Below are 23,438 nucleotides of genomic sequence, written 5' to 3'. Positions count from 1 at the left end.
TTCAGTTTGACATACAGCTTTTTCTCCATGGGCTTTATGTCCACTTTACCCTGCTGGTGACTTCTCCTTTCCTCCCGTGAAGATGCTGTTGTTACTTGATTTGCTTCCTGTTTCCTCAGTTTTCTTTACTCTTAGCTGCTTCTGCCAGTCCCGAGTTCCAGCAGCACACAGCTTTCCATTTCAGCCTCCAGAGGCACTGCTTCCCCCGTTTCTCCTTTACAGTACCCCCTGCCAGCGCAGCGGCCTGGCCCTCCTCTCCTGCCCACCATCTGGCCCAGTTTTATAGCAGCACTGAGGTTTTCAGCCTGTTATCACCTAAGGTCTTTCTTAGATCATCTTTATGTCATGGGCTCTGCCTGGATTTTCTTTTTTTCTTTTTAAAGATTTTATTTATTTATTTGAGAGAGAGACAGTAAGAGAGAACATGAGAGGCGAGAAGGTCAGAGGGAGAAGCAGACTCCCCATGGAGCTGGGAGCCCGATGTGGGACTCGATCCCGGGACTCCAGGACCGTGACCTGAGCTGAAGGCAGTTGCTCAACCAACTGAGCCACCCATCTGCCTGGATTTTCAACTGCAGATTCAGCACCACCCTGTGGTTACTATGACAGCACTTGCATTTTTTAAAAATCTCCACAAAAAATTAATTTGTGCGCTGAAAGAATGAAACTGTACCTCGATTTAATCAATTCAACAAATGATTTCCCATATCTCACATCAAAAATTAGTCATAGAAAAAGGTAACACTCAAGTTCAACATTTTTACAGATAATTTTTAAAAAATTACTTGTTACAGTAGTCTTTGAAACTCTACACAGATGCTCGGCTTTTTAAAAAATATTTACTTAATAATTCCATTACATGCATTAGGTTTGCTTTGGAAGGGTACAATTGGATTTGTACCTGTGATATTTTTGTCCCGTTAATATTGGCATCATGTTCATTTTTTCTGCCTTAATCTGACGGATTAGCGTTGTGCTCCAAGTAGAAATGTGCAACGTATCTCCGAAACTCTAGGAGGTCTAGAGTGGTGCCCGGGTTACAGGCTCTATGTAGCTGCCAGGCGTTGTTCATGGCCACATCAATTATGTAACTCACCAAAATTGAGTACCATTTCTTGCTTCTTATTCTCACCCTGTACTTGGAAATGATTTGATCCATTTTAGCGACACCTTCCCTGCACTCACCATACAGTTTCACTAGGGCCGGCTGAGCTCCCTGGTGGACGTCCTCCTCATTAGCAGAACCCCTGAGCTCCCGGGCTGGTGCTATGCCCACAGCGTTGGAGCACAGGCTGGTAATGCCATCGCCATGCCAACGACACAAAATTATCTCCTCATTTTCTTCTACTCGGAAATCAAAATATCCCTTCTTCATTTTCCTCATATGTTCTGCATTCATGAGGGGACATTTTTCAGTCCTGTTCTCTCGAATTGTTCCTGTTGCCCTCAGTCCTTTTTTCTTCAAGGCTGACACCAATTTGATACTCGTAAAGAAGCTATCAAAAAACAGGTGGTAGGGATACTGGCCTCTCTCTAGAAGAACATCAGCAAAATGCAGCACTAGATTCCCACCTAAACCCAGATCGACATCCTTACCCACCATCACTGCTGAGTCTTCTTGATAAGGCTCAAACCACACCAGATAACCCTGTGTGGTTGTGCCACACCAGATTTTATAGCCAATTCTAAGAGGTTTCCCACTCAGGAACTGGTCACTGTCAAAGCATTCACACATCGTCTTACCAAAACAATAGTACTCTTCCAGGGGAGCATACAGGAGGAAATTTCTATTCATTTGCTTTATGAGAGGCCTCAACTTTGTAAACTTATCTTTTTGATCTAGGTGGCTATTATCTGCAAAATGTAGGTATGAGAAAATCAATTCAAATCTGTCCCTTCTAATTGCATCTCTAACCAGGTTCTGGTCAGCATCAGAGATGTCCCAGTACATTCCCCTTCGGGGACGCCTCACAAATCCACTCAAAAGCAAGATACCCAAGACACACCTTATTTCCGGAACTGTGACTTCCAGGCTGACATTTTTCTGAGATGCGTAATTATTGGTTTCATTGACAATCATGTTGAATATTTCATCATCAAAAAATAACTCAAAAAGCTCTACTGGGTTCAGCTTCTCACTCTTGAGATTCAAAAGTCCAGAATCCAGCACTGACCAGCTTGGGAAGTTGGGTTTAATGTCTCTTTTGGTCCAGTTCTTCTCTGGTACATCTGACATCTTTAGCTTCTTTTGAACGTGGTGGGCCTCAAGCTTGTTATCTTCTTCCACATCTGAGTCCCCAGAGAATGCAAGGCCTTGGAGCAGTTCACTCACCCGAGCTCTGTCCTTTCTCCTCCCCTTGCGGGTCATGTCTCCTGCAGCATATTCCAAGGAGGAGATGTGCATTCGGGCCCACAAGTCACCCGGGTAACGGTCCTTCAGGGTGTTCAAATGCGCAACTGTCCTGTCAGCAGGGACAGAAGTACAAGGTGGCTGGGGCATGCCATCTCTGGAATGAAAAAAGAAAACAACACAAAAATCCTTAGTCTCACTATAACATGAATCCTGTGTGATTACCTGCTTCTCACTCCTAGGACCTAACGCTGTGGCCTCTCCCTGGCTTGCGCTCACTCCTCCGGACAACCAGCTGTGAGTCTGGAAGGAGGAGCTGGGCATCTGCGGGCAGCACCTCCCTCTTTGGGAGCAGGTGGCAGATGCCCCAAGCTCCTTTTGGCCCCAAGCTGTACCGGGCAGGCCTGTGTAGGAGGTGGTCTGCTGGGGGGCTCCTTTCCTAGCCAGGCTTCTGTTGGTAATGAAGTCGAGGTTTCCAGAATCATCTCTTTTACTCCTGTATCTCCATCAGTTTGTCTAAAACTTGGACAAGGAAGCGGGTCGTTGTTTACTGGGCTCCCTCACGCCTCCCTCAGCACTTCTGAGTGTGGAAGGATTAAGTCTCTCCCAGCTCTACGTTCAGCTGGGGGACACACTGTTCTGGGGAGAAACTTAAGAGAAATTAAAACTTAACTGCCGTTGAACTGGTTTTTATGGGGTTTACAAGGAAGGAAGCTAATGTCACCAAGACGAGAAACATTCTACACAAGCTTCTTTTTTTATCTGAGAAGTTTGGATTATCCCCACTCGTGTCCTCCTGGTAAAGAAACAGTCTAGACTAAGGGTGAAAAGACACTGAAAAGAATATGTTAACTTCCGCTGCATGTATTTACTTGTTTGCCTACAGCATTTGTCCCGGGTGTCTCCAGTGCGCACGCGCGGCCCATGCGGCGTTGCCTACTGTTCCCGCTGCGGGGACCCTGCGCGGAGGCCGTCGTCTGCCGTCTTTTCGTCTCGCCGCCCCACGCCTCTGCCCTCCCATCTCACGGCCCTTCCCCGCCCTCCTGCTTCCACTTCCCTTCCTGCTCAGTCGGCTGACCCCGCGGTCCGCCACCTCACCCCTCCCTGGCCGGGATCGTCCCGAGCACCTGCCCAGGGACCTTCTGCAGCCCGACTTCAGCGCCGGGTGAGGCTGCCATTGGGGCTTCTCCAGTCCTCGCCCCCGCGTGGGCGCCGCTCCCTGTTCACCGTGTCGGTCTCCGAGACTCGGCCAGCCACCACCCTGTCTGGAGTCCTGCTCCCCGCACTTCACCTCTTCATCCTTCTCAAAGCTTCAGCCCCACACCCTCGCGCCCGGCTCCAGAGAGGCCCCAGAATGGCTCAGGCAGAAAGTGCCGCTGACCCGGCCGCCTGCTCCTGCTCCCGCCACACCCTCCCCCCCAGCTCTCGACCCTCTCCGGCGCCGGCGTGGTTCCTCCTCGGCCTCTCTCCTTCCCACCTCATCTGCAGCCCCAGACCCCCGCCCAGCCCCGAGTCCCGTCCAGACGGCCCCTCCCCGGCCCCACGCTGTGCCCTCCGGGACTGTGCCCGGCAGGGACAAGGCACTTCCTGACCGGGTGGAGCCAAGGGAAACCGGCTGGAAAGCCGGAGCGTAAGCACAGTGGCTAGAGTCGTCCAACACCGCTCTTCCTCCGCCTCTCCCGTCAGCTCATCACCGATCCTGGATCCACACTGTGTAGCTCGTCGGGCCTGTGACAGAAACCCGAGGAGCTTTCCCAGACCATCTGCTCGGGGACAGTGGCAGGCTGCGACTGTCCTGCCGGCAGCCCGTGCCTCTTCGAGTCAGCTCGTCAGAAAGCCAGGGCTACCGGAGGCAGCTGCGGTCCAGTAACGGCCGGAACCCGGTCCACGCCAGTCCTTCCAATCCCGTTCCCGATACTCGGTGCCACCAGCCTCTCTTTCCGCCAGACGTCCCCGGAGTCCCTTTCAGCCAGTGAGAAACGGGAAGCCGGGCGGGGCCTCCGGGAAGCCGTCTGCACTCTCGGTCCCGGGAGGGCACATGTGTAGAGGCGGCCTCCTGCCCGCTGTAGACCTAGTACTTGGCGCCGCAGGGACCGTCCTGCAGTCACGGGGGCCAGAACTGGGTAATGACACCGGCTGGCGAGTAGGAGCCTCCTCCGGCTGGTCTGAGCACAGGCGGTGCTTCTCTCCGCGAGTCCAGGCAGCGGTACTGAGCGGAAGGGGAGACACGTCCTCGGACTGGGCAGTCCTGCGGCCGGTAGTCTGGCCCGGAGAAGTGCCCCACGAGGGCGTGGAGCGGAGTCAGCCGCGCGCAGCGGTGTCCCTGCCGAGGGCCCGCGGGCTCCGTGGCGGCTGTGAGTACTTGGAGACACGCGCAGGTCTGTAAACGTGCCAAAGTGCGTATTTTATACAAACAGATATTGACGATGGACGCGCCTCATGGCCCAGAATGGTGGGCGGAGGAAAGGGGAGCGAGTAGCAGGAAAAGGAGGTAAAGCAACTGTGGCTGGCGGGGCCGCAGCGGGTGGACACTCGGGGAGTCAGGTTTCTGGGCTCTGAGGCCAAGCGCCCCTGGCGGACACCACCGGATTCCCACTGCGCGCGCACGAGGACTCACAAAGCGTCATCTCCTTCGGTGGACCTTGGCTCAGGCCTCTGGACTTTCTGAACAGTTTCACTTTTCTTAGGATTTAAGACATTTCCGCTCTCACTCAGCTGCGGTTCGGAGCCCCCCCCCCCCCCCCCCCCCGCTGCCCTGAGGCGGGCTAATTTCCCCGCACCGTTTCCTTTCTCCTCTCCTCAGCTCCGAGGGGCTCATGGCCTCACCCGAACGCAGCCCTCTGCCTCTGACCGGTCCCTCCTGTCCTGCGTGAGGAGTCCCCGTGCTCCATGCCCGCAGCCGGCCCCAAGCACCCGCTGCTGTCTTTACTTCCTTCACCACCAGCCACTTTGCTAACGCGAGGTCTCTCTCCACCGCCACGACAGGCCTCACTCTTGTCTAAATTCTCTGCCTTCTCTGGCTCTTCTGTGGTTCCACAAAGACCTAAGGGCGCTCAGGGAAGGGGGAAAGGTAAACGGAGTCAGGATGGGATTCTTGGAGGCAACTGTGCCCAACTGAAGGTTTTGTGTAATGCGGTACTGGTAGGTCGCCGTGACTCGGGCCTCCCTTGGTGACAGAAGTGAGAGTTACTGGTCCTGCACTGTCCCAGGGAAGCAGCTGTGGACCAGTGGACACTCACCTACTGGCTGTTCCTGGGGCCTCAGCAGCACGCTCCGTTTCTTGAGAAGTTTCTGTCTTTGCATTAAATAATCCATCTTCAGTTACAACTTCTTCAGCTAAAATAATACAATTTATATGTCATCTGTTGCCTGAATTAAGAAAGAGGAAAAAAAAATTTCCAGAGTAGGGAACAGAATTGTCTTTTTCAGGGAGCTCTACGGCCAAGGTGGGGCTCGGACTCACAACCCGAGATCGGGAGTCGCCTGCTCTACTGCCAGAGCCGGCCAGGTGCCCTGGGAATAGGATTTTCAAATTAACGTAATCATCAGGCGTCCCAGGAGTGCTGTCCCGCGGCCCTACAAAGTCTGGCACAGTATGGGAAGATAATGAGGAAGGTCAGTTAGCTGGGGAGAGGGTCTAGCAAGATAAAGCACATTTAAAGAAAATTATGTGAGGACAATAGTCTTTTTGGAGCATGAAGAGAACTTCTCTGAGGTAAAGAAGGGATCAGGCAGAGGCGTGTGTGCGGTTTCCAGACTGGAGATGTCTGAACCGGACACTTACGTGGAACCCTTTATAGGAAAGAGGACGGGAAGCAGAGGAGTCGTGAGGGGTCAGGGAGTACGGAGGGATGAGCGAGAAGGTGACAAGAGCCAGTAAGCTGAGTCATGAGTGACGGAAGAAGACGGGGGGATGTGAAAGGGCAAGGGCTGGGACAAGTCCGCAGGCAGAGGACAGAGAAGGGGAAGGGAGAGCGACGGGCTGTCGGGAATGTTGGCTCACAAGGGTCATTCAGAGCTAATGCCAGGAGAAGGTGCGCACAGACACAGGACTGGCCAGAGGCTGCCCTCACCCATCAGACAGACGTCTGGAACCTTCTCCTGAGCCGACTTCCCATGGGGGTTCCCGGGGGTCCGACTCGGAGGTGGCCACTGCTCTGTGACAAGGGCCTGGGTGGCTTCTTCCTCAGTCTTCACTGATGTCTAAAAAGGCAAAAGACGGCCTCTTAGTCTTCCCTGTGGTAAAGCTGGGGGTCCTGTTGTGAAGGGCGCGTCCCCCACTCCGGGGGCAGTGGCAGTGGCGCAGCCCCCCCCACAGGGCCGTGCTTTCGCTGAGGGTCTTGGCGGTGGGGGTGGGAGTCATCCTTGCCCCCCTCCTGGCTGCTGGTGGTTGGCAGGAATCCATGTTCTCTGGCTTGTAGATGCGTCCCTCCCGTCTGCCTTCCCACGGCCTTCTCCTAAGGACAGCACCAGACCTGCGCCCGCCCTGATCCCGGACGACCGCATCTCACCTGCATCCCATTTCCAAAAGTGTCTTTCCAATAAGCTAACGTTCACAGGTACCTACAGTGCTAGGGCTGCAGAGTACCTTTCACAGCATCAACTGTATTGATTTAAAAACATGTAGATGACTTCTTTTATGTACAGTTATTTTCCTAAAGATAAAATATTTGTTAAGAATAGACGGCACAAGAACTAATTAGAAGCCACAAGAAAGGACCAAGGGAGGTGAGGACTCCACGAGGACCATGCTTTGAGAAAACTGATTCAGCGACACAGGCCTTGATGGAAGACTTAATAATTAAGTAAATGACTAGGAAAATGACTGAACCACTGAGAAACTAAGGGGTTGTGACGGGAAATTTTGCGTTACCATCGTTACCATCCTTAAGGTCAGGTCTGTGCCAGAAAACCAAGAACGGGAAGGAAGAATCCTGGAAGCCAGGTGGGGGAGATACGGCGGAGGCCCCCAAGATAAAGCGCACGCAGGGGTCTGCCTCTTCCCTCTCACCTGAGACGTGGCTGTGCCTCCTGAACACAGCGCAGACTAGGGCACGCGCAGGTCATCCACACGGGCCCCGCAAGAGGCATCCATGCCCTGACCCCTTTTCCGCCCCTGGCTCCCCTTTGCTCCAGCTGGGGCCAAGGAAAGACCAAATTGCCATCCCATTTGACTAAGACAAGATAACAAGTCTTTGGTCCTGCTGAGACAAGAAAAAAACCAGGTGCCCAGTCCTGTTTAAATAAGAAAGAGAAACAGCCCCCTAAGTGATTTAGCACTCTCTTGACTTACCTCCACATAGATTATACTTCCAAGTGGAAGGGCCATTTGGCCTTGAGAGACCTCAAAAACACCGTCACCATCCCCCATTGCCTGTAACCATAAAAACTTCTCCTAACCCTGTCCGGTGCTCAGTCTTTGGGAATGATCCCACTGGGCCCGCTAGCATTAATAAAGCTGTGTTCTCCCGTCTCTCCGTGTGCCGTTTGAGTTTCCTCAGTCACCTGGGATTTTCCACAACAAGCAGAAAAGAACTTTAAAAAACATAAAAGGGGGTGCCTGGGTGGCTCAGTGGTTTGGGCTGCTGCCTTCGGCTCGGGTCATGATCTCAGGGTCCTGGGATTGAGCCCCGCATCGGGTTCCCTGCTCCGCAGGAAGCCTGCTTCTCTCTCTCTCTCTCTCTCTCTCTCTCTCTCTCTGCCTGCCTCTCTGCCTACTTGTGATCTGTCTGTCAAATAAATAAATAAAATCTTTAATAAATAAATAAATAAATAAATAAAACATAAAAGAGTAACAAAATGGCTCTAGGCTCTGTGTACATACCTGTCAATAATTTTTGACTGTAAAAGGAATAAATGCTCCAATCAAAACACAAATGATGGGGGCGCCTGGGTGGCTCAGCGGGTTAAGCCGCTGCCTTCCGCTCAGGTCATGAACTCGGAGTCCTGGGATCGAGCCCCGCATCGGGCTCTCTGCTCAGCAGGGAGCCTGCTTCTTCCTCTCTCTCTGCCTGCCTCTCTGCCTGCTTGTGATCTCTCTCAAATAAATAAATAAAATCTTTAAAAAAAAAAAAAAACCACAAATGATGGAATGGACAGAAAAGCAAGACCCGGCGCTATGCTGCCCAAAAGAGACTTCAGCCCTAAGTCCCAGGCGGATGGGAAGTGAAGAGACAGAAAAGCAGTCATCGGGCAAATGGAAGTGAAAGGAAACGTGGGTAGCAACACTTCTATCAGACAGAATATACTTGAAAACAGAGACAAGAGACAAAGACAGATATTACATAATAGGAACAATCCAACAATAAGATATACCATTTGTAAATACTTATGTATCCAACATGGGAGCACCTAGATGTATAAAATAGTTAATAACAAACATGAAGAAACTGCGAGTAATGCAGTAACAGCAGGGGACTTGAACGCCCCGCGCACATCCCTGGACAAGTCACCCAAACAGAACATCAACAAGGAAACAGTGGCTTTGGAGGACACTCTGGACCAGACGGATCTAACAGAATCAGAACATTTCATACTAACGCAGCAGAATACACATTCTTTTGAAGTGCACACAGCATATTCTCTAGAATGGATCACATATTAGGCCACAAAACAAGTCTTACAAATTCAAAAAGACTGAAATCATTGTTTCAATAAATGCAGAAAAAATACTTGACAAAGTACAACATTCAGTCGTGATACAAACCCTCAAGAAGGTTTAGAGAGGACATACCTCAACCTAATAAAGGCCAAATATGAAAAAATCAAAGCCAACGTCACAGTCAGTGGTGAAAACTGACTTTTCCCCTAAGATCAAGAACAAGACAGGAATTTCCACTCTCACCACTTTTATTCAACGTAGTACTAGAAGTCCTTGCCACAGCAATCAGGACAGGAAAAGAAATCAGAGGCATCCAAATTGGTATGGAAGAGGAAAACTATTTGCAGTGACATGATATTCTATAGAGAAAACTCTAGAGACCGCCAGGAACCTATGAGAACTAGTAAATGAATTCAGTAAGGTCACAAGACACAAAATCAGTACGCAAAAGTCCACTGCATTTCTATACATACACTTGTAAAAAAGTAGCAGGAGAAATTAACAAAACAGTCCTAGTTACCACTGCACGAAAAATAATGAAATCCTGGTAACAAACTTAATTAAGGAGGTGAAAGACCTGTACTCTGCAAACTACAAACCCTGGGTGAAAGAAACGGACAATGACCCAATCAGAAAGATACTCCTCCTCATATACTGGAAAAAGAGTAACCGGTAAAATATCCTTACTATGCAAAGAAACCTACAGATTTAATGCAATCCCTATCTAAGTACCAACATATTTTTCACAGAACTAGAACAAATAGTCCTAAAATTTGTGTGGAACCACAAAAGTTCCCAAATAGCCAAAGCGATCATTAAAAAGAACAAAGCTGGAGGTGTTATAATCTCCGATTTCAAGCTCTACTCCACAGACGCAGTAACTACGTAAGATACTGGCACAGAAATAAACACACACATCACCAGAGCAGCTAGAGAGCCCAGAAATAAGCCCGTGATTTTATGGTCAATTAATTTTCGACAAAGTAGGTAGAACATGCAATGGGGAAAAGGCAGTCTCTTCACAAGCGGTGCTGGGAGAACTGGACAGCCACACGGAGGATGAAACTGCCACACTTTCTGAAACCATACACAGAAACTGTAGACAAGAGCGCAGGCAGTATTGTGTCTGAAATCGTCCATAACATTTTTTTATACGTCCCCAGAGGCCAGGGAAACAAAAGCAAAAATAAACGATTGGGGCTTTATCAAAATAAAAAGCTTCTGCACAGTAAAGGATACAATCAGCAAAACTAAAAGAAAACCTACCGAATGGCAGAAGATATTTGCGAATGACATCCAAAATATATAAAGAACTTAACACCAACAAAATAAATAATCTAACTACAAACTGGGCAGAAGACACAAACTGGCATTTCCCTGAAGACAACATACAGATGCAAACAGAACCATGAAAAACATGCTCAGCATCACTCAGCGTCGGGGAAATGCAGATCCAAACTAGGAGATACCACCTCACACCGGTCTGAATGGCTACAACCAAAACCTCAAGAAACAAGTGTTGGTGAGGATAAGGAAAAAAGGAACCTTTCTGCACTGTTGGTGGCAATGCAAATTGGTACAGCCACTGTGGACAACAGTATGAAGCTTCCTCAAAAAATTAAAAACAGACCTACCCTACAATCCAGAAATCCCACTACTGCATATTTACCCAAAGAATATGAAAATGCTAATTCAAAAGGATATAGGCACCACTGTGTTTATAGCAACATCATAGTAGCCAAATTATGGAAGCAAAGTGTTCCTCCACAGATGAATGGATAAAAATATGGTATATTTCTACAGTGGAATATTACTTGGACATAAAAAAGAATGAAATCTTGCCATCTGCAACAACATGGAAGGATATCTAGATCAATATGATGCTAAGTGAAATAATTCATAGACAAATGTCATATGATTTCACTCACATGTGGAATTTAGAAAATAAAACAAAGGGAAAAGAAATCAAAAACAGACTCTTGGAGTGCCTGGGTGCCTTAGTTGGTCTGCCTTTGGCACAGGTCATGATCCCAAGGTTTTGGGATCAAGCCCTGCACTGGGTTTCTTGCTCAGCGGGGAGTCTGCTTCTCCCTTTCCCCTTTCTCCTTTCTCCTCGCCCTGCTCATGCTCCCTGCTGCTCTCTCAAATAAATAAGACCTTATACAGGAGGCAAGAGATCCCCCCAAAAGATCCACCTAAGGTGCTCCACACCAAGACACATAGTAATTAAAATGGCAAAAGGACATCATAAGGAGAGAATTTATTTTTTAAAAGATTTATTTATTTGAGAGAGCATGACTGGGAGAGGGGCAGAGGGAGGGAGAGAAGCAGACTTCTAGCTAAGCGGGGAGCCCAGTGTGGGGCTCAATTCCAGGACCCTGAGATCATGACCTGAGCTGGCGGCAGAGATGCAGCTGACTGAGCCACCCAGCATGCACCTGTTTAATGAGACTCCAAACTTTAACCCTGTAAGATGTTGCCACGTGATCTCCCCGTTCCTCCCTCACGCTCCTGCTAAACAAACCCTACCCTTTAGCCATGCTGGTTGACTTACTATCCCTTGAAAATACCAGCACAGGAAAAGGGATGCCAGTAGCCTAGGAAGTGGTCTTCAGTTCATGTAGTCTCAAGTAACCTGGAGAAACATGCTGGGATGATAACTGGTAGGCCTTTAGCTAGAGTCTCTAGAATACTGAGGAGCTAAAAGGATATATACTTTTTAAAAAGCACTTGAAAATGAAAAGACTTGCTTCCTGAGGGCCCAAAGAGCATTCTCATCCCAATCACACACACCATAGCAGTGGTGCCTCCCTGCAGGGATGCAGGAAACCACAGCAGGTCATCACTCTGCCCAGATGACCGCTGGCTTCTGGCTTCTGGCTCTGTGAGCCATCTCGGGCAGCTTTTAAGAATTCACGTACCTGAGACTGTCTCTTCAATAAATGGTGCTAGGAAATTGGACAGCTAGGTATAGCAGAATGAAACTCGACCATTCTCTCACACCATACACAAAGATAAACTTGAAATGGATAAAAGACCTCTATGTGAGGCAGGAATCTATCAAAATCCTAGAGGAGAACATAGGCAGTAACCTCTCTGACATCGGCCACAGCAACTTCTTTCAAGATATGTCTCCAAAGGCAAAGGAAACAAAAGCGAAAATGAACTTTTGGGACTTCATCAAGATCGAAAGCTTCTGCACAGCAAAGGAAACAGTCAACAAAACAAAGAGGCAGCCCATGGAATGGGTGAAGATATTCACAAATGACACTACAGACAAAGGGCCGATATCCAGGATCTATAAAGAACTCCTCAAACTCAACACAAAACAGGTAACGTCAAAAAATGGGCAGAGGACATGAACAGACACTTCTCCAATGAAGACATACAAATGGCTAACAGACACATGAAAAAATGTTCATCATCACTAGCCATCAGGGAGATTCAAATCAAAACCCCACTGAGATACCATCCTACACCAGTTAGAATGGCCAAAATCAACAAGACAGGAAACCACGCGTGTTGGAGAGGATGTGGGGAAAGGGCAACCCTCTTACCCTATTGGTTGGAATGTAAGTTGGTGCAGCCACTTTAGAAAAACAGTGTGGAGCTTCCTCAAGAAATTAATAACAGAACTTCCCTATGACCCTGCAATTGCACTACTGGGTATTTACCCCAAAGATACAGATGTACTGAAAAGAAGGGCCATATGTACCCCAATGTTCATAACACCAATGGCCACAGTCGCCAAACTGTGGAAAGAGCCAAGATGCCCTTAAACAGACAAATCGATCAAGATATAGTCCATATACACTATGGAGTATTATGCCTCCATCAGAAAAGAGGAATCCCCAACTTTTGCATCAACGTGGACAGGACTGGGAAAGATTATGCTGAGTGAAATAAGTCAAGCAGAGAGTCAATTATCATATGGTTTCACTTATTTGTGGAGCGTAAGGAATAACAAGGAGGACACTGGGAGAAGGAGAGGAGAAGTGAGTTGGGGGAAGTCGGAGGGGGAGATGAACTATGAGGGACTGTGGACTCTAAGAAACAAACTAAGGGTTTTGGAAGGGTGGGGGGTGGGAAGTTGGGTGAGCCTGGTGGTGGGTGTTAAGGAAGGCACGGATTGCATGGAGCACTGGGTGAGGTGCATAACGAATCTCAGAACACTGAAAAAATTAAATTAAAAAAAAATCATTGAGAAAAAAAAAATTCACTTACATGAAAGAATCTCCCATCCTATGACCGCTGTTATCTTTTGGTCAATCATCCTCACCAGTCTGACAACTGCTCACCTCCATTCATTCCCCCGCTCCTATCTCCAGTGAAAATGAAACTGCTTCCAGCAGATGAATGTTCTCCTAAGTAAGTGGTAATGTCTGCCCACTGTGGGGCTCCCTACCACCTCTCAACTTCACGTAAACCATTCTGGGGCTTTATTGTAATGCTGGCTTTTCATAGCTGAGGAAATAATATAGAACCATCAACCATGGGGCACCTGGGTGGCTCAGTCATTAAGCATCTGCCTTTGGCTCAGTTTGTGATCCCAGGGTCCTGGAATCGAGCCCCACATCGGGCTCCCTGCTCAGCAGGGAGTCTGCTTTCCCTCTCCCACTCCCCATGCTTGTGTTCCCTCTCTCACTGTGTCTCTTGTCAAATAAATAAGTAAAATCTTAAAAAAAAAAAAAAAAAGAACCGTTAGCCATGTAAGTAGGGAAATATCAAGGCCTATTTATGCTGTATGCTGTGGTTAAACACCACAAGCAATGTGAGCCCGATACATTCTCCTCTCCCTCTGATGACATTATTACATGAACCATTTACTCTACACTTACTGTCAAAATACCAATATTCACAGATTATCACTTCTTGGGGGTTCTTCTGGTAGAGCTCTGGAGGTTCACACTTCAAGCCAGTTACCCTGGGCAGGAGCTGGAGGCTCTGACTCTCCAAAAAGGCTCCTTGATACTCTGACACCAGTGGGTACATGTCCTGTCCCTGAGTACAGACACAAGCCTGAGGACAAAAGGTTCACCTTGAAAAGGCATCCTGGTGGGAAGCAGACTGCACAGCACTTAGGGACATCTTGCAGAGGGCCAGACGAGCCGCTGTCCTCTTCTAAAGCGGCAGCGAGTAAGACAGAGGAGCAAGACAGGACAGTCATCTGTGCAGTAGACAAGGACTGCACACGCACCAGGACTCGGACTTTGTTCCACACGCGGAGCTTGTGGTGACAGAGCAGAGGCAAGGCCCACCCAGAGTCGCCGCCCAGGAAGGCAGGAGAACAAACGCGGTGGGTGTTGACGCTAGTGGGTGGGACTTTAATGAGGAACAGGGTAGGTGCCCGATCTCAAACCTGTCCCAAGGGTTACTTACGAATTATAAGAGAGAGATGGTCACTTTACACTGCAGACATCTGACAGACCCCCCTTAGCCTCATAATGGGACAACACATCACCGTGTGCCTCCTGACGGGACGCACGGAGAACACGGAGCTACTGGGGGTTCTGGCCTAAATGCACAAGTGGGACTCCATTGTGAGAAAAGTAGAAGACAAACCCACATTTATGAGTGTTCTATAATGTAACCAGTTTGTCCTCTTCAAAAATACCAGCATCATGACAAAGGAAGACCAGGCAGCTATTCCAGGTTCAAGGAGACTAAAGGAAAGTGATCAAATGCAGCGTGTGAGGCCGGACTGTATCCTGGGAGCAGGATGACACTGGCCAAAACCACTCCTGGGAGGATACGGCAAAATGTGAACATAGATTCCTCTGGATATCATAGTAGGTAACAATTTCAATTTTCTACAACTTGATTTTTGTGTTCTGGTTACACAAAAGAGTGTGCTCGTGCTTCGGAAATCCGTATTGAACACTTAAGTGTTCCTACATAAACAAGTAAGGTGTCCCCGAGAACCCCGCTGGTTGAAGAAAACACAGCGTGAGTGTGTGTGTGACCCACACACCGCGCAGGCGCGGAGAGGACGGGGGCAGCTCCCGCACGCAAGGGGGCACATCAGGATCCGGCGTTCCCTGGTGAATCTGGGTGAAGGGGATACAGGAGTTCTCTGTGCTACCTTTCCAGACACTTCTGTGAGCTGTAAATTATTTAAAGTAGTAAGAGATGCCTGAGAGGCTCAGTCAGTCAAACATCTGCCTTCGGCCCAGGTCATGATCGCTGGGGTCCTGGGATCAAGTGCCACATCACGCTCCCTGCTCAGGGAGTCTGCTGCTCCCTCTGCCTCCTGCTCCCCCTGCTTGTGCTCACTATGACAAATAAATAAAATCTTCAAAAAAAAATTAAAAAGTTCAAAACTAACAGTCAGGGGCACCTGGGTGGCTCAGTGGGTTAAAGCCTCTGCCTTCGGCTCAGGTCATGATCTCAGGGTCCTGGGATCGAGTCCCGCATCGGGCTCTCTGCTCAGCAGGGAGCCTGCTTGCTCCTCTCTCTCTGCCTGCCTCTCTGCCTACTTGTGATTTCTGTCTGTCAAATAAATAAATGAAATCTTTAAAAAAAAAAAAAAAAAAAACTAACAGTCAGGTATTCACCAACCTGCTGTCCTGGGTCTCCCGTGTCTTTCTCCAGGTCCTCCAGCGCGGCCACCGCCTGCTCCCCGCTCTCCGGCTGCTGCTCCCGCACCCAGGCCTGCAGCTCCTCGGGCAGGATGGTCAGGAACTGCTCCAGCACCAGCAGCTCCACGATCTGCTCCTTGCTGTGTGTCTCAGGCTGCAGCCACTGGCAGCAGAGCTCCCGCAGCCGGCTCAGCGCCTCGCGGGGCCCCGGGGTCTCCCGGTAGCAGAACTGCCGGAAGCGCAGGCGGCAGAGCTCCTGAGTGTCGCGGCTGCTCTCCCTCGAGCCCCATGTCTGCTCCCAGGGGGGGTCCTCCTCCTCCACTTTCACAAGGCTGTCTCCGTTTTCAGGTGTGAGGCCTGGCAAAGCTTCATCCATGCTGAGCTTAAAGGAAAAGGTTCACTTAGTCCAGATCTACACTTTAAAAATGTTTTTCCACATCCGAGATGTAAGAATGGATCAATAATGTATTAATAAGAGCTTCAGAACTCCGGAAACATGTATTTTTGTCCCCACCGTTTAAGTCATGCTCACAAACAGAGCCTGCTTGCCTGTGTTGCCAGTGACCATCAGACTCTATCTTGAACCCTAAGGGGGCTGAGCCAGCGGGTAAGGGACGTGAAGGATGGGAGGCCGGAAGAAGGCTCCAGCAGCCTCTGCCTCAGCCGGAGCGAGGAGAGAACTGTATCCACGGCAGAGCCAAACCTACTCGTCTGTGTGCTTCCCACAGAGAGCCCACCTCAAATGCAGGGGAGACAGACTGTTTCCCAAGTCTCCTGTCCCCTAGAATTTCTTAGGATGAAATTTTGTCACTCTTTCCTCAGGAGGTGGAGTCTGTTTCTTCTTCCCTTGAGTCTGTGCTGACCTAGGACTTGCTTTGGCCAAAACGTTTTGCAAAAACGGCTTTGCAAGAGGAAGCATGCCGCAGCCCTTGGCACACCGCAGCGGGCCTGCTGCGCTCTGGGAAAGCCCGGACTGGCCGTGGACGGGACCCCAGAGGCCCCAGCTGAAGTCCAGCAGTGCCCAGCTCCCAGCTGATCCCAACACAGGTAACCCCACCAATAGAAATGGCCAGTCCGCCCACAGAACCATGAAAAATAATAAATTAAGGACGTTTTAAGACACTGTTTGGGGTTTCAACTAATTTTTTAACATAAGAATAGGAAATTGAAACACATGCTTCAAGGTTTTTTTCTCTCTGTTCTCTCTCCTTTTATGATCTCATTAAGCCCAATTTCAGCACATCTCGATTCCAAGAATACACAAGTCTCTGGCTGACTCCAACTCACCTTTTCGTTCCTGACGCACATCATAAAATGCCAGTAGGATGCCTTCCAGATCCTCCTGGGTCATAAACTCAACACATCCCAAGCTGAAATCGGAGTCCGTCACAGCTGCACTCACTGTTCTCCCCACCCCCACTGGCATCACCACCACCCTGATGCGTTCAGGTTTAAACCCTGCCCCTTTCCATAAGCATTCTGGGTCCAGGGAATCCTCCAGAACACCTCTTACAGCCATTTCCTCCCTTGTATTCCCCATTACCACCGACATTCACGACTACAATAACGTTCTGTGTGGTATCCCTGCCCCACAGCCTGCTCTATTGTCACTGCATTAGTATTTCCTAAAGCACCATTCTGACCACGTTCAACACAACTCCCCCACCAAAAACAGGGTTCCAACTCTTCCTCTGTGGACTGGATTCAGACACCCCAGGATCTGACCTTCCGTGTTTTGTTTTGTTACTGTTTTGTTATTCAGTAAACTACCAAGCACATTATTTTACAGGCACAATGCTAACCCCAAATTAAAAGACAGTCCCTATTCCCTAGAAACCCCAAAATAAAAGACACAGTCCCTACCCCCTTTGCAGACTCCTCATGTCACTGCCATGTTGACCTGCTCGGCTTTTCCCCACCCACTTTGTCCCTCATGGCCAGGACGGCCCTTACAGGAGGGCACATTTCCCAAGCACCAGTACAAATGCCCGCCTACACCTCCTATCTGACGCAGGAAACCCCTCTGTCCTCAAGGATATTCTCTCCTCAAGGAGATCCTGGATCTCTATCCAGGATATTCCCAGAAGAGCCAGCCAACCGGCCATCCAAATCCAGTCCCTCACCGGCTCCCCCACCCCACCCATACAAGGACAGAGGCTCCTTCCAACAGCCCTTGCGAGCCTGGCTCCCATCCCCCACCCCAAGTCAAAGGCCCCGTCCACACAACCACAGGGAGCCTGGCCCCCAGCCCAAGAAGTCAGAGGCTCCATTCACAGAGCCCCAGTGAGTCCGGCTCCTGCCCACCGAGGTCAGAGGCCCCGTCCACGAGCCCCAGAGAGCCCGGCTCCCATCCCTCAATAACAGAGGCCCCAGCCACATAGAACGGCGAGCCGGGCTCCCGTCCACCCCACCATCCCCTGAGGTCAGACGCTCTGTCCACACAGCTCCAGCAAGCCCAAATCCCACCCTCCGAGGTCAGACGCCCCGTCCACACAGCTCCAGCGAGCAAGGCGCCCGCTCCTGGAGCTCAGAGGTTCCATCCAGACAGCCCCAGCGAGCCCGGCTCCCTCACCTGACGACAGAGGCCCCGTCTACAGAGCCCTAGCGAGCCTAACTCCCAGCCCTCTGGCCCCCAAAGTCAGAGGCTCAATCCACACAGGCCCACCGAACGCAGCTCCTGCTAAGGTCAGAGGCCCTGTCCACACAGTCAGAGCAAGCCCGGCTCCTGCCCACTGGGGTCAGAGCCACGTCCACAGAGCCCCAGAGAGCCTGGCTCCCCCCACCCCACCCGAGGTCAGAGGCTGCATCCACAAGCCCCAGCGAGCCCAGCTCCTGCCCCCCTGCCCCAGCCCCCCAAGGTCAGAGGCCCCGTCCACACAGCCCCAGTGACCCCAGCTCCCGCTGCTCTGCCGAGGTCAGAGGTGCCCTCCACGAGCCCCAGAGAGCCTGACTGCCGACCCCCGATGACAGAGGCTGTGCATAAAACCCCAGCGAGTCCTGCTCCTGCCCGCCCCCCACCCCCAGGTCAGAGGCTCTGTCCACACAGCCCCACAGTCTGACAGCAGCATCCGACCACGGAGGTCAGAGGCCCCATCCATACAGCCTGCAGCAAGCACGAATCCCGCCCCCGAGGTCAGAGGCCCTATCCACACAGACCCAGGGAGCCCAGCTCAGGCCTTCCCAGGTCATAGGTCCCATCTGCAAATCCCAGCAAGGCCGGCTCCTGTCTTTCTATGAGGCCCCGTCCACACAACCACAGCGAGCCTGGCTCCCCCGCCCACCCCCAAGGTCAGACGCTCTATCCAAAAGCCCCAGGCAGTGGGCTCCCACCTTCTGAGGTCAGAGTCCCCGTCCACACAGTCCCAGGGAGCCTGGCTCCCACTGCCCCGTCGAGGTCAGAGGCCCCATCCACAAACCCCAGCAAGCCTGGCTCTCGTCTGCCGCCGACAGGCTCTGTCCCCAGGACCCCAGCAAGCCCAGCCTCCACTCACCCAGGTCAGAAGTGTGTCCACACAGCACCAGTGAGCAGCTCCCCCGACCCCACCCGAGGTCAGAGGCGCCGTATACATGCCCCAGTGAGCCCAGCTCCTGTCCCTTGACGACAGAGGCCCAGTCCATACAGCCCTAGCGAGCCCGGCTCCTGCCTCCCTGCAACCCTGAGGTCAGAGGCCCTGTCCACTCACCCCCACCGATCCCAGCTCCCACCCTTCAAGATCAGAGGCCTGTCCACACAGTCTCAGCAAGCCCGGCTACGGCCCACGGAGGTCAGAGGCCTGTCCATACAGCTCCAGCAATCCCGAACCCCCACTCCCAGAGGTCACAGGTGCCGTCCACACAGCCCAGCGGGCTGGGCTCCCACCTACCGAGGTCAAAAGCCCCATTCACACAGCCTCGGCAAGTCTGGCTTCCACCCACCGAGGTCAGAGCCAAGTCCACACAGCCTCCGCAAGCCCGGCTCCCCAAGGTCAGAGGCCCCATCCACAAGCCCCAATAAGCCCGGCTGCCGTCCCTCAACAACAGAGTCCCCGTTCACACGGACCCAGGGAGCCTGGCTCCCGCCGGACGATGTCAGAGGTCTCGTCCACACATCCTCAGCGAGCCTGTCTCCTGTCAAACAGGCCCCATCCACACATCCCCAGCGAGCCTGGCTCCCGCCCCTCCTGCCCCCCGAGATCAGAGGCTCCGTCCACACAGCCACAGGGAGCCCGACTCCCACCTTCCGAGGTCAGAGCCCCATCCACACAATCCCAGTGAGCCTGGCTCCAGCCCACCAAGGTCAGAGGTCCCGTCCACACACCCCCAGGGAGCCCAGTTCCCACCTTCCAAGCTCAGTCACCCCGTCCACACAGCCGTAGCAAGCATGACTCCAGTCCCTGAGGTCAGAGGCCCCAGGGAGTCCGGGTCCACACAGCCCCAGAGGCTGGTTCTTGTGTTCCCAGGTCAGAGGTCTCATCCATACAGCCGCTGCGAGTAAGACTCCCACTCCTCCCACCCCGCCCCGGAGGTCAAAGATTCCGTCACCACAGCCACAGCGAGTGCGGCTCCCACCTTCCCAAGTCAGAGGCTCTGTCCACACAGCCCCAGCAAGCCTGGCTCCTGCCCACAGAGGTCATAGGCGCCGTCCACACAGATCCAGTGAGCCCAGCCCCCACCCCTGGATGTCAGAGGTTCCGTCCACACAGCCCCAGGAAGCCCGGCTCCTGTCACCGGATGACAGAAACCCGGTCCACACAGCCCCAGCGAGTGCAGCTCCCACCATCCAAGGTCAGAGGCACCGTTCACACTGCCCCGGGGAGCCAGACTCCCACCTTCCGAGGTCAGATGCCCCATCCACACAGCCCAGTAAGCCCAGCTCCCCACACAGCCCAGTAAACCCAGCTCCTGCCCACTGAGGTCAGACGCCTCATCCACACAGCCCCAGGGAACCAAGCCCCCGCCCCCAAAGTCAGAGGCCCTGTCCACACAGCCCCAGTGAGTGGCTCCCACCTTCTGAAGTCAGAGACCACATCCACACAGCCCTAGCAAGCCTGGCTCCCACTGCCCCACCGGGTCAGAGGTCCCCTCCCGTCCACAAGCCGCAGCGAGCCGGGTTCCCATCACCTGAGGACAGAGCCTTGTCCACACAGCCACAGCGAGCCGGGCTCCTGCCCTCCCCCCATCAAGGTCAGTGGTTCCGTCCACACAGCCCCAGGAAGCCCAGCTCCTGCTTTCCCGGGTCAGAGGCTCCATCCACACAGGCCCAGAGAGCCTGGCTCCTGACTCCCCCCAGCTCTAAGACCCCATCCACAACCCCCCCACACACGGAGCCCAGCTCCAGCCCTCCGAGGTTAGACGCCCAGTGCACACAGCCCCCAGCAAGCCTGGCTCCTGCCCACCAAGGTCCGAGGTACCATCCACAAGGTCCAGGAGCCCAGCTCCCATTACCCAACGACAGAGGCTCCATCCACACAGCTCCAGCGAGCCCGCCCCCCGCCCCCAGAGGTCAGAGGTTCTGTCCATACAGCCCCAGCGAAGCTGGCTTCCATCACCCGACGACAGAGGCCCTATCCATACAGTTCTAGCGAGCCTGACTCCCGCCCCACGAAGTCAGAGGCTCCATCCACACAGACCAAGGGGGCCTGGCTTCCACCTTCCGCAGTCGGAGGCCCCGTCCACAAGCCCCAGCGAGATCGGCTCCCGAACCCTTAACGACAGAGGCTTTGCCCACACAGCTCTTGCGAGCCCGGCTCCTGCACCCTTCCCGCCCCCCGAGGTCAGAGGCCCCGTCCACACAGCCCTAGGGAGCGCATCTCCCATCTTCCGACATCACAGCGCCGTCCACAACCCCAGCGAGCCAGGCTCCCGCCTTCCGAGGTCAGAAGCCCCGAGCCCCACCACAGCCAGCGTGACTCCCGCCCCCAAGCTAAGAAGCCCCGTCCACACAGCCCCAGCGAGCACGACTCCCGCCAGCCGAGGTCAGAGGCCCCGAACACACAGCCCCGGCGAGCACAGCTCGTGTCACACGACAACAGAGGCTCCGTCCACACAGCCCCAGTGAGCCCGGCTCCCATCACCCCACGACAAAGTCCCTGACCACAGAACACCAGGGAGCCCGGCTTTCCTCACCCAAGAGAGATGCCCGGTCCACACAGCGCCAGCGAGCGCGGCTGCCGCCCCGCGCCCGAGGTCCGAGGTTCCGTCCACACAGCGCCAGCGAGCGCGGCTGCCGCCCCGCGCCCGAGGTCCGAGGTTCCGTCCACACAGCGCCAGCGAGCCCGGCTGCCGCCCCCCGCCCGAGGTCCGAGGTTCCGTCCACAAGCCCCCGAGGCCGGCTCTCACCCGGCGTCCGGGCCGCACGGCGGTCGGAGGCGGCTGGCAGGGCACCTGCGGCGGCTGGCAGGGCACCTGCGGCGCCCGGAGCACCCCGGAGGCACCAGGCGGGCGCGCAATGCCTGCGGGTCCGACTGCTGGTCAGCGGACCCAAAGCTCAAGGAACACGTCCAGCAAAGACGCGGCGCCCCGCCACCGGCTCCCGGCCGCTGAGCGCGGAGGTTCCAAAGCGTCTCCTTCCGCCGCTCGCGCAGCCGAGTAGCGGCTTTTCTAGGAACGCGGTCCCGGCCTCTCTAGGATTGCGGCCGCCCTTCTCTCTAGTGCGCCCGGAGGACCCCCGCGGCCTCCCCGCGCACGCGCCCAGAGGACTCGGGCGTGCTCCTCCGCTCTGTAAACCGTCTCAATTAAAAACAAGATGGGGAGCACCTGGGGGTTCAGTCGGTTGACCGGCTGCCTTTGGCTCAGGTCATGAACCCAGGATCCTCAGATCGAGCCCCGCATCCGGCTCCCTACTCAGCGGGGTGTCTGCTTCTCCCCCTGCTTGTGCTCTGTCTCTGTCAAATTAATTTAAAAACAACAAGAACAAAACCCCTACAAGATGGCAAAGGCAAACCCGAGTCTCTCTTTTTAGGATACTCTCAGGTTGCTGGTTAGATGAGTGAACAATTACAATCTAGCAAGCAGCACAAATTCTTAAAATTTAAATATGCGGATTATACAAGCCCAATAAAAATTAAAATTGCACAGAAACTATAAAATGAAAAGTACCCCATCCCCAAAGCTAACCATTGTTAATGGTTATTGGTTAATGGTTAATGGTACTCTGTGTATGTTTTCCCAGGACACTACCAGTCACGTAGTAGCATTTAATAAAAATTTCTTTAGTGAATATGTAAGCTATTTATTTTTAAACACTTATGGGTCCACATGAATTTGCTCCTTAGCCTTTTCCGTTAAGATAGTTTGGATCTTTCCATATCAGCTTATTTTTTAATAGTTTCCATTGTATGGATGCACCCCAATTTACCTAACTGTCCCTATTGTTGTATAGTACGTGTGTATTTATGTGTCTGTGTAAATGTACATGAAGTAACGCTGCAGAGAACATTTAATATCTTCATGTATTTTAATAATTCCAGCTTAAATACTACATACTGGAATTGATCTGTCAAAGAGCATGTGCATTTAAAATTTTACATACAGCTCCCTTATTAATTTTTAAGGGTACTGCTGTTTAAAAGTAAAAGAAGGGACGCCTGGGTGGCTCAGTTGGTTAAGCAGCTGCCTTCGGCTCAGGTCATGATCCCAGCGTCCTGGGATCGAGTCCCACATCGGGCTCCTTGCTCAGCAGGGAGCCTGCTTCTCCCTCTGCCTCTGCCTGCCATTCTTTCTGCCTGTGCTCGCTCTCTCCCCCTCTCTCTCTCTGATAAATAAATAAAATCTTTAAAAAAAAAAAAAGTAAAAGAAAAATCTAATTGAAAAAATCCAGAAAAATGTGAGCATGGCTGTTCACAAAATTAGAATTATAAATGACCAATTCACATGCAAGTAGATGTTCAACTTTGATAGCAAAAGTATTCTTTTACTTATTTGTTCAAGA

The 23,438-nt window shown here is 52.2% G+C and overlaps 1 protein-coding gene across 4 annotated transcripts; it reads right to left on the bottom strand.

The window, feature by feature from the left end:
• Nucleotides 1-538: 538 nt before the first annotated feature.
• On the bottom strand, nucleotides 539-22,136 carry PGBD1 (piggyBac transposable element derived 1). Of its 4 annotated transcripts, XM_032338159.1 has the most exons (6): nucleotides 21,848-22,136; nucleotides 16,817-16,899; nucleotides 15,510-15,911; nucleotides 6,424-6,553; nucleotides 5,590-5,686; nucleotides 539-2,507 (listed from the first exon to the last, which is right to left on the bottom strand). In XM_032338159.1, the coding sequence occupies exons 2-6, from the start codon at nucleotides 16,838-16,840 to the stop codon at nucleotides 953-955; spliced, it is 2,208 nt and encodes a 735-aa protein (XP_032194050.1). In that variant the 5' UTR covers nucleotides 16,841-16,899; nucleotides 21,848-22,136; the 3' UTR covers nucleotides 539-952. The 4 variants fall into 4 exon arrangements, with proteins under 4 accessions (XP_032194050.1, XP_032194052.1, XP_032194053.1 ...); XM_032338161.1 differs by lacking the exon at nucleotides 16,817-16,899; XM_032338162.1 differs by lacking the exon at nucleotides 16,817-16,899 and having other exon boundaries at nucleotides 15,510-15,906.
• Between the last annotated feature and the right edge of the window lie 1,302 nt (nucleotides 22,137-23,438).

This window comes from Mustela erminea, chromosome 4, assembly GCF_009829155.1.
Source record: "Mustela erminea isolate mMusErm1 chromosome 4, mMusErm1.Pri, whole genome shotgun sequence".
NCBI classification, from domain to species: Eukaryota; Metazoa; Chordata; class Mammalia; order Carnivora; family Mustelidae; genus Mustela; species Mustela erminea.
The sequence above is the reverse complement of the archived record's forward strand: the minus strand, read 5'-3'. Positions and strand labels throughout refer to the sequence as shown.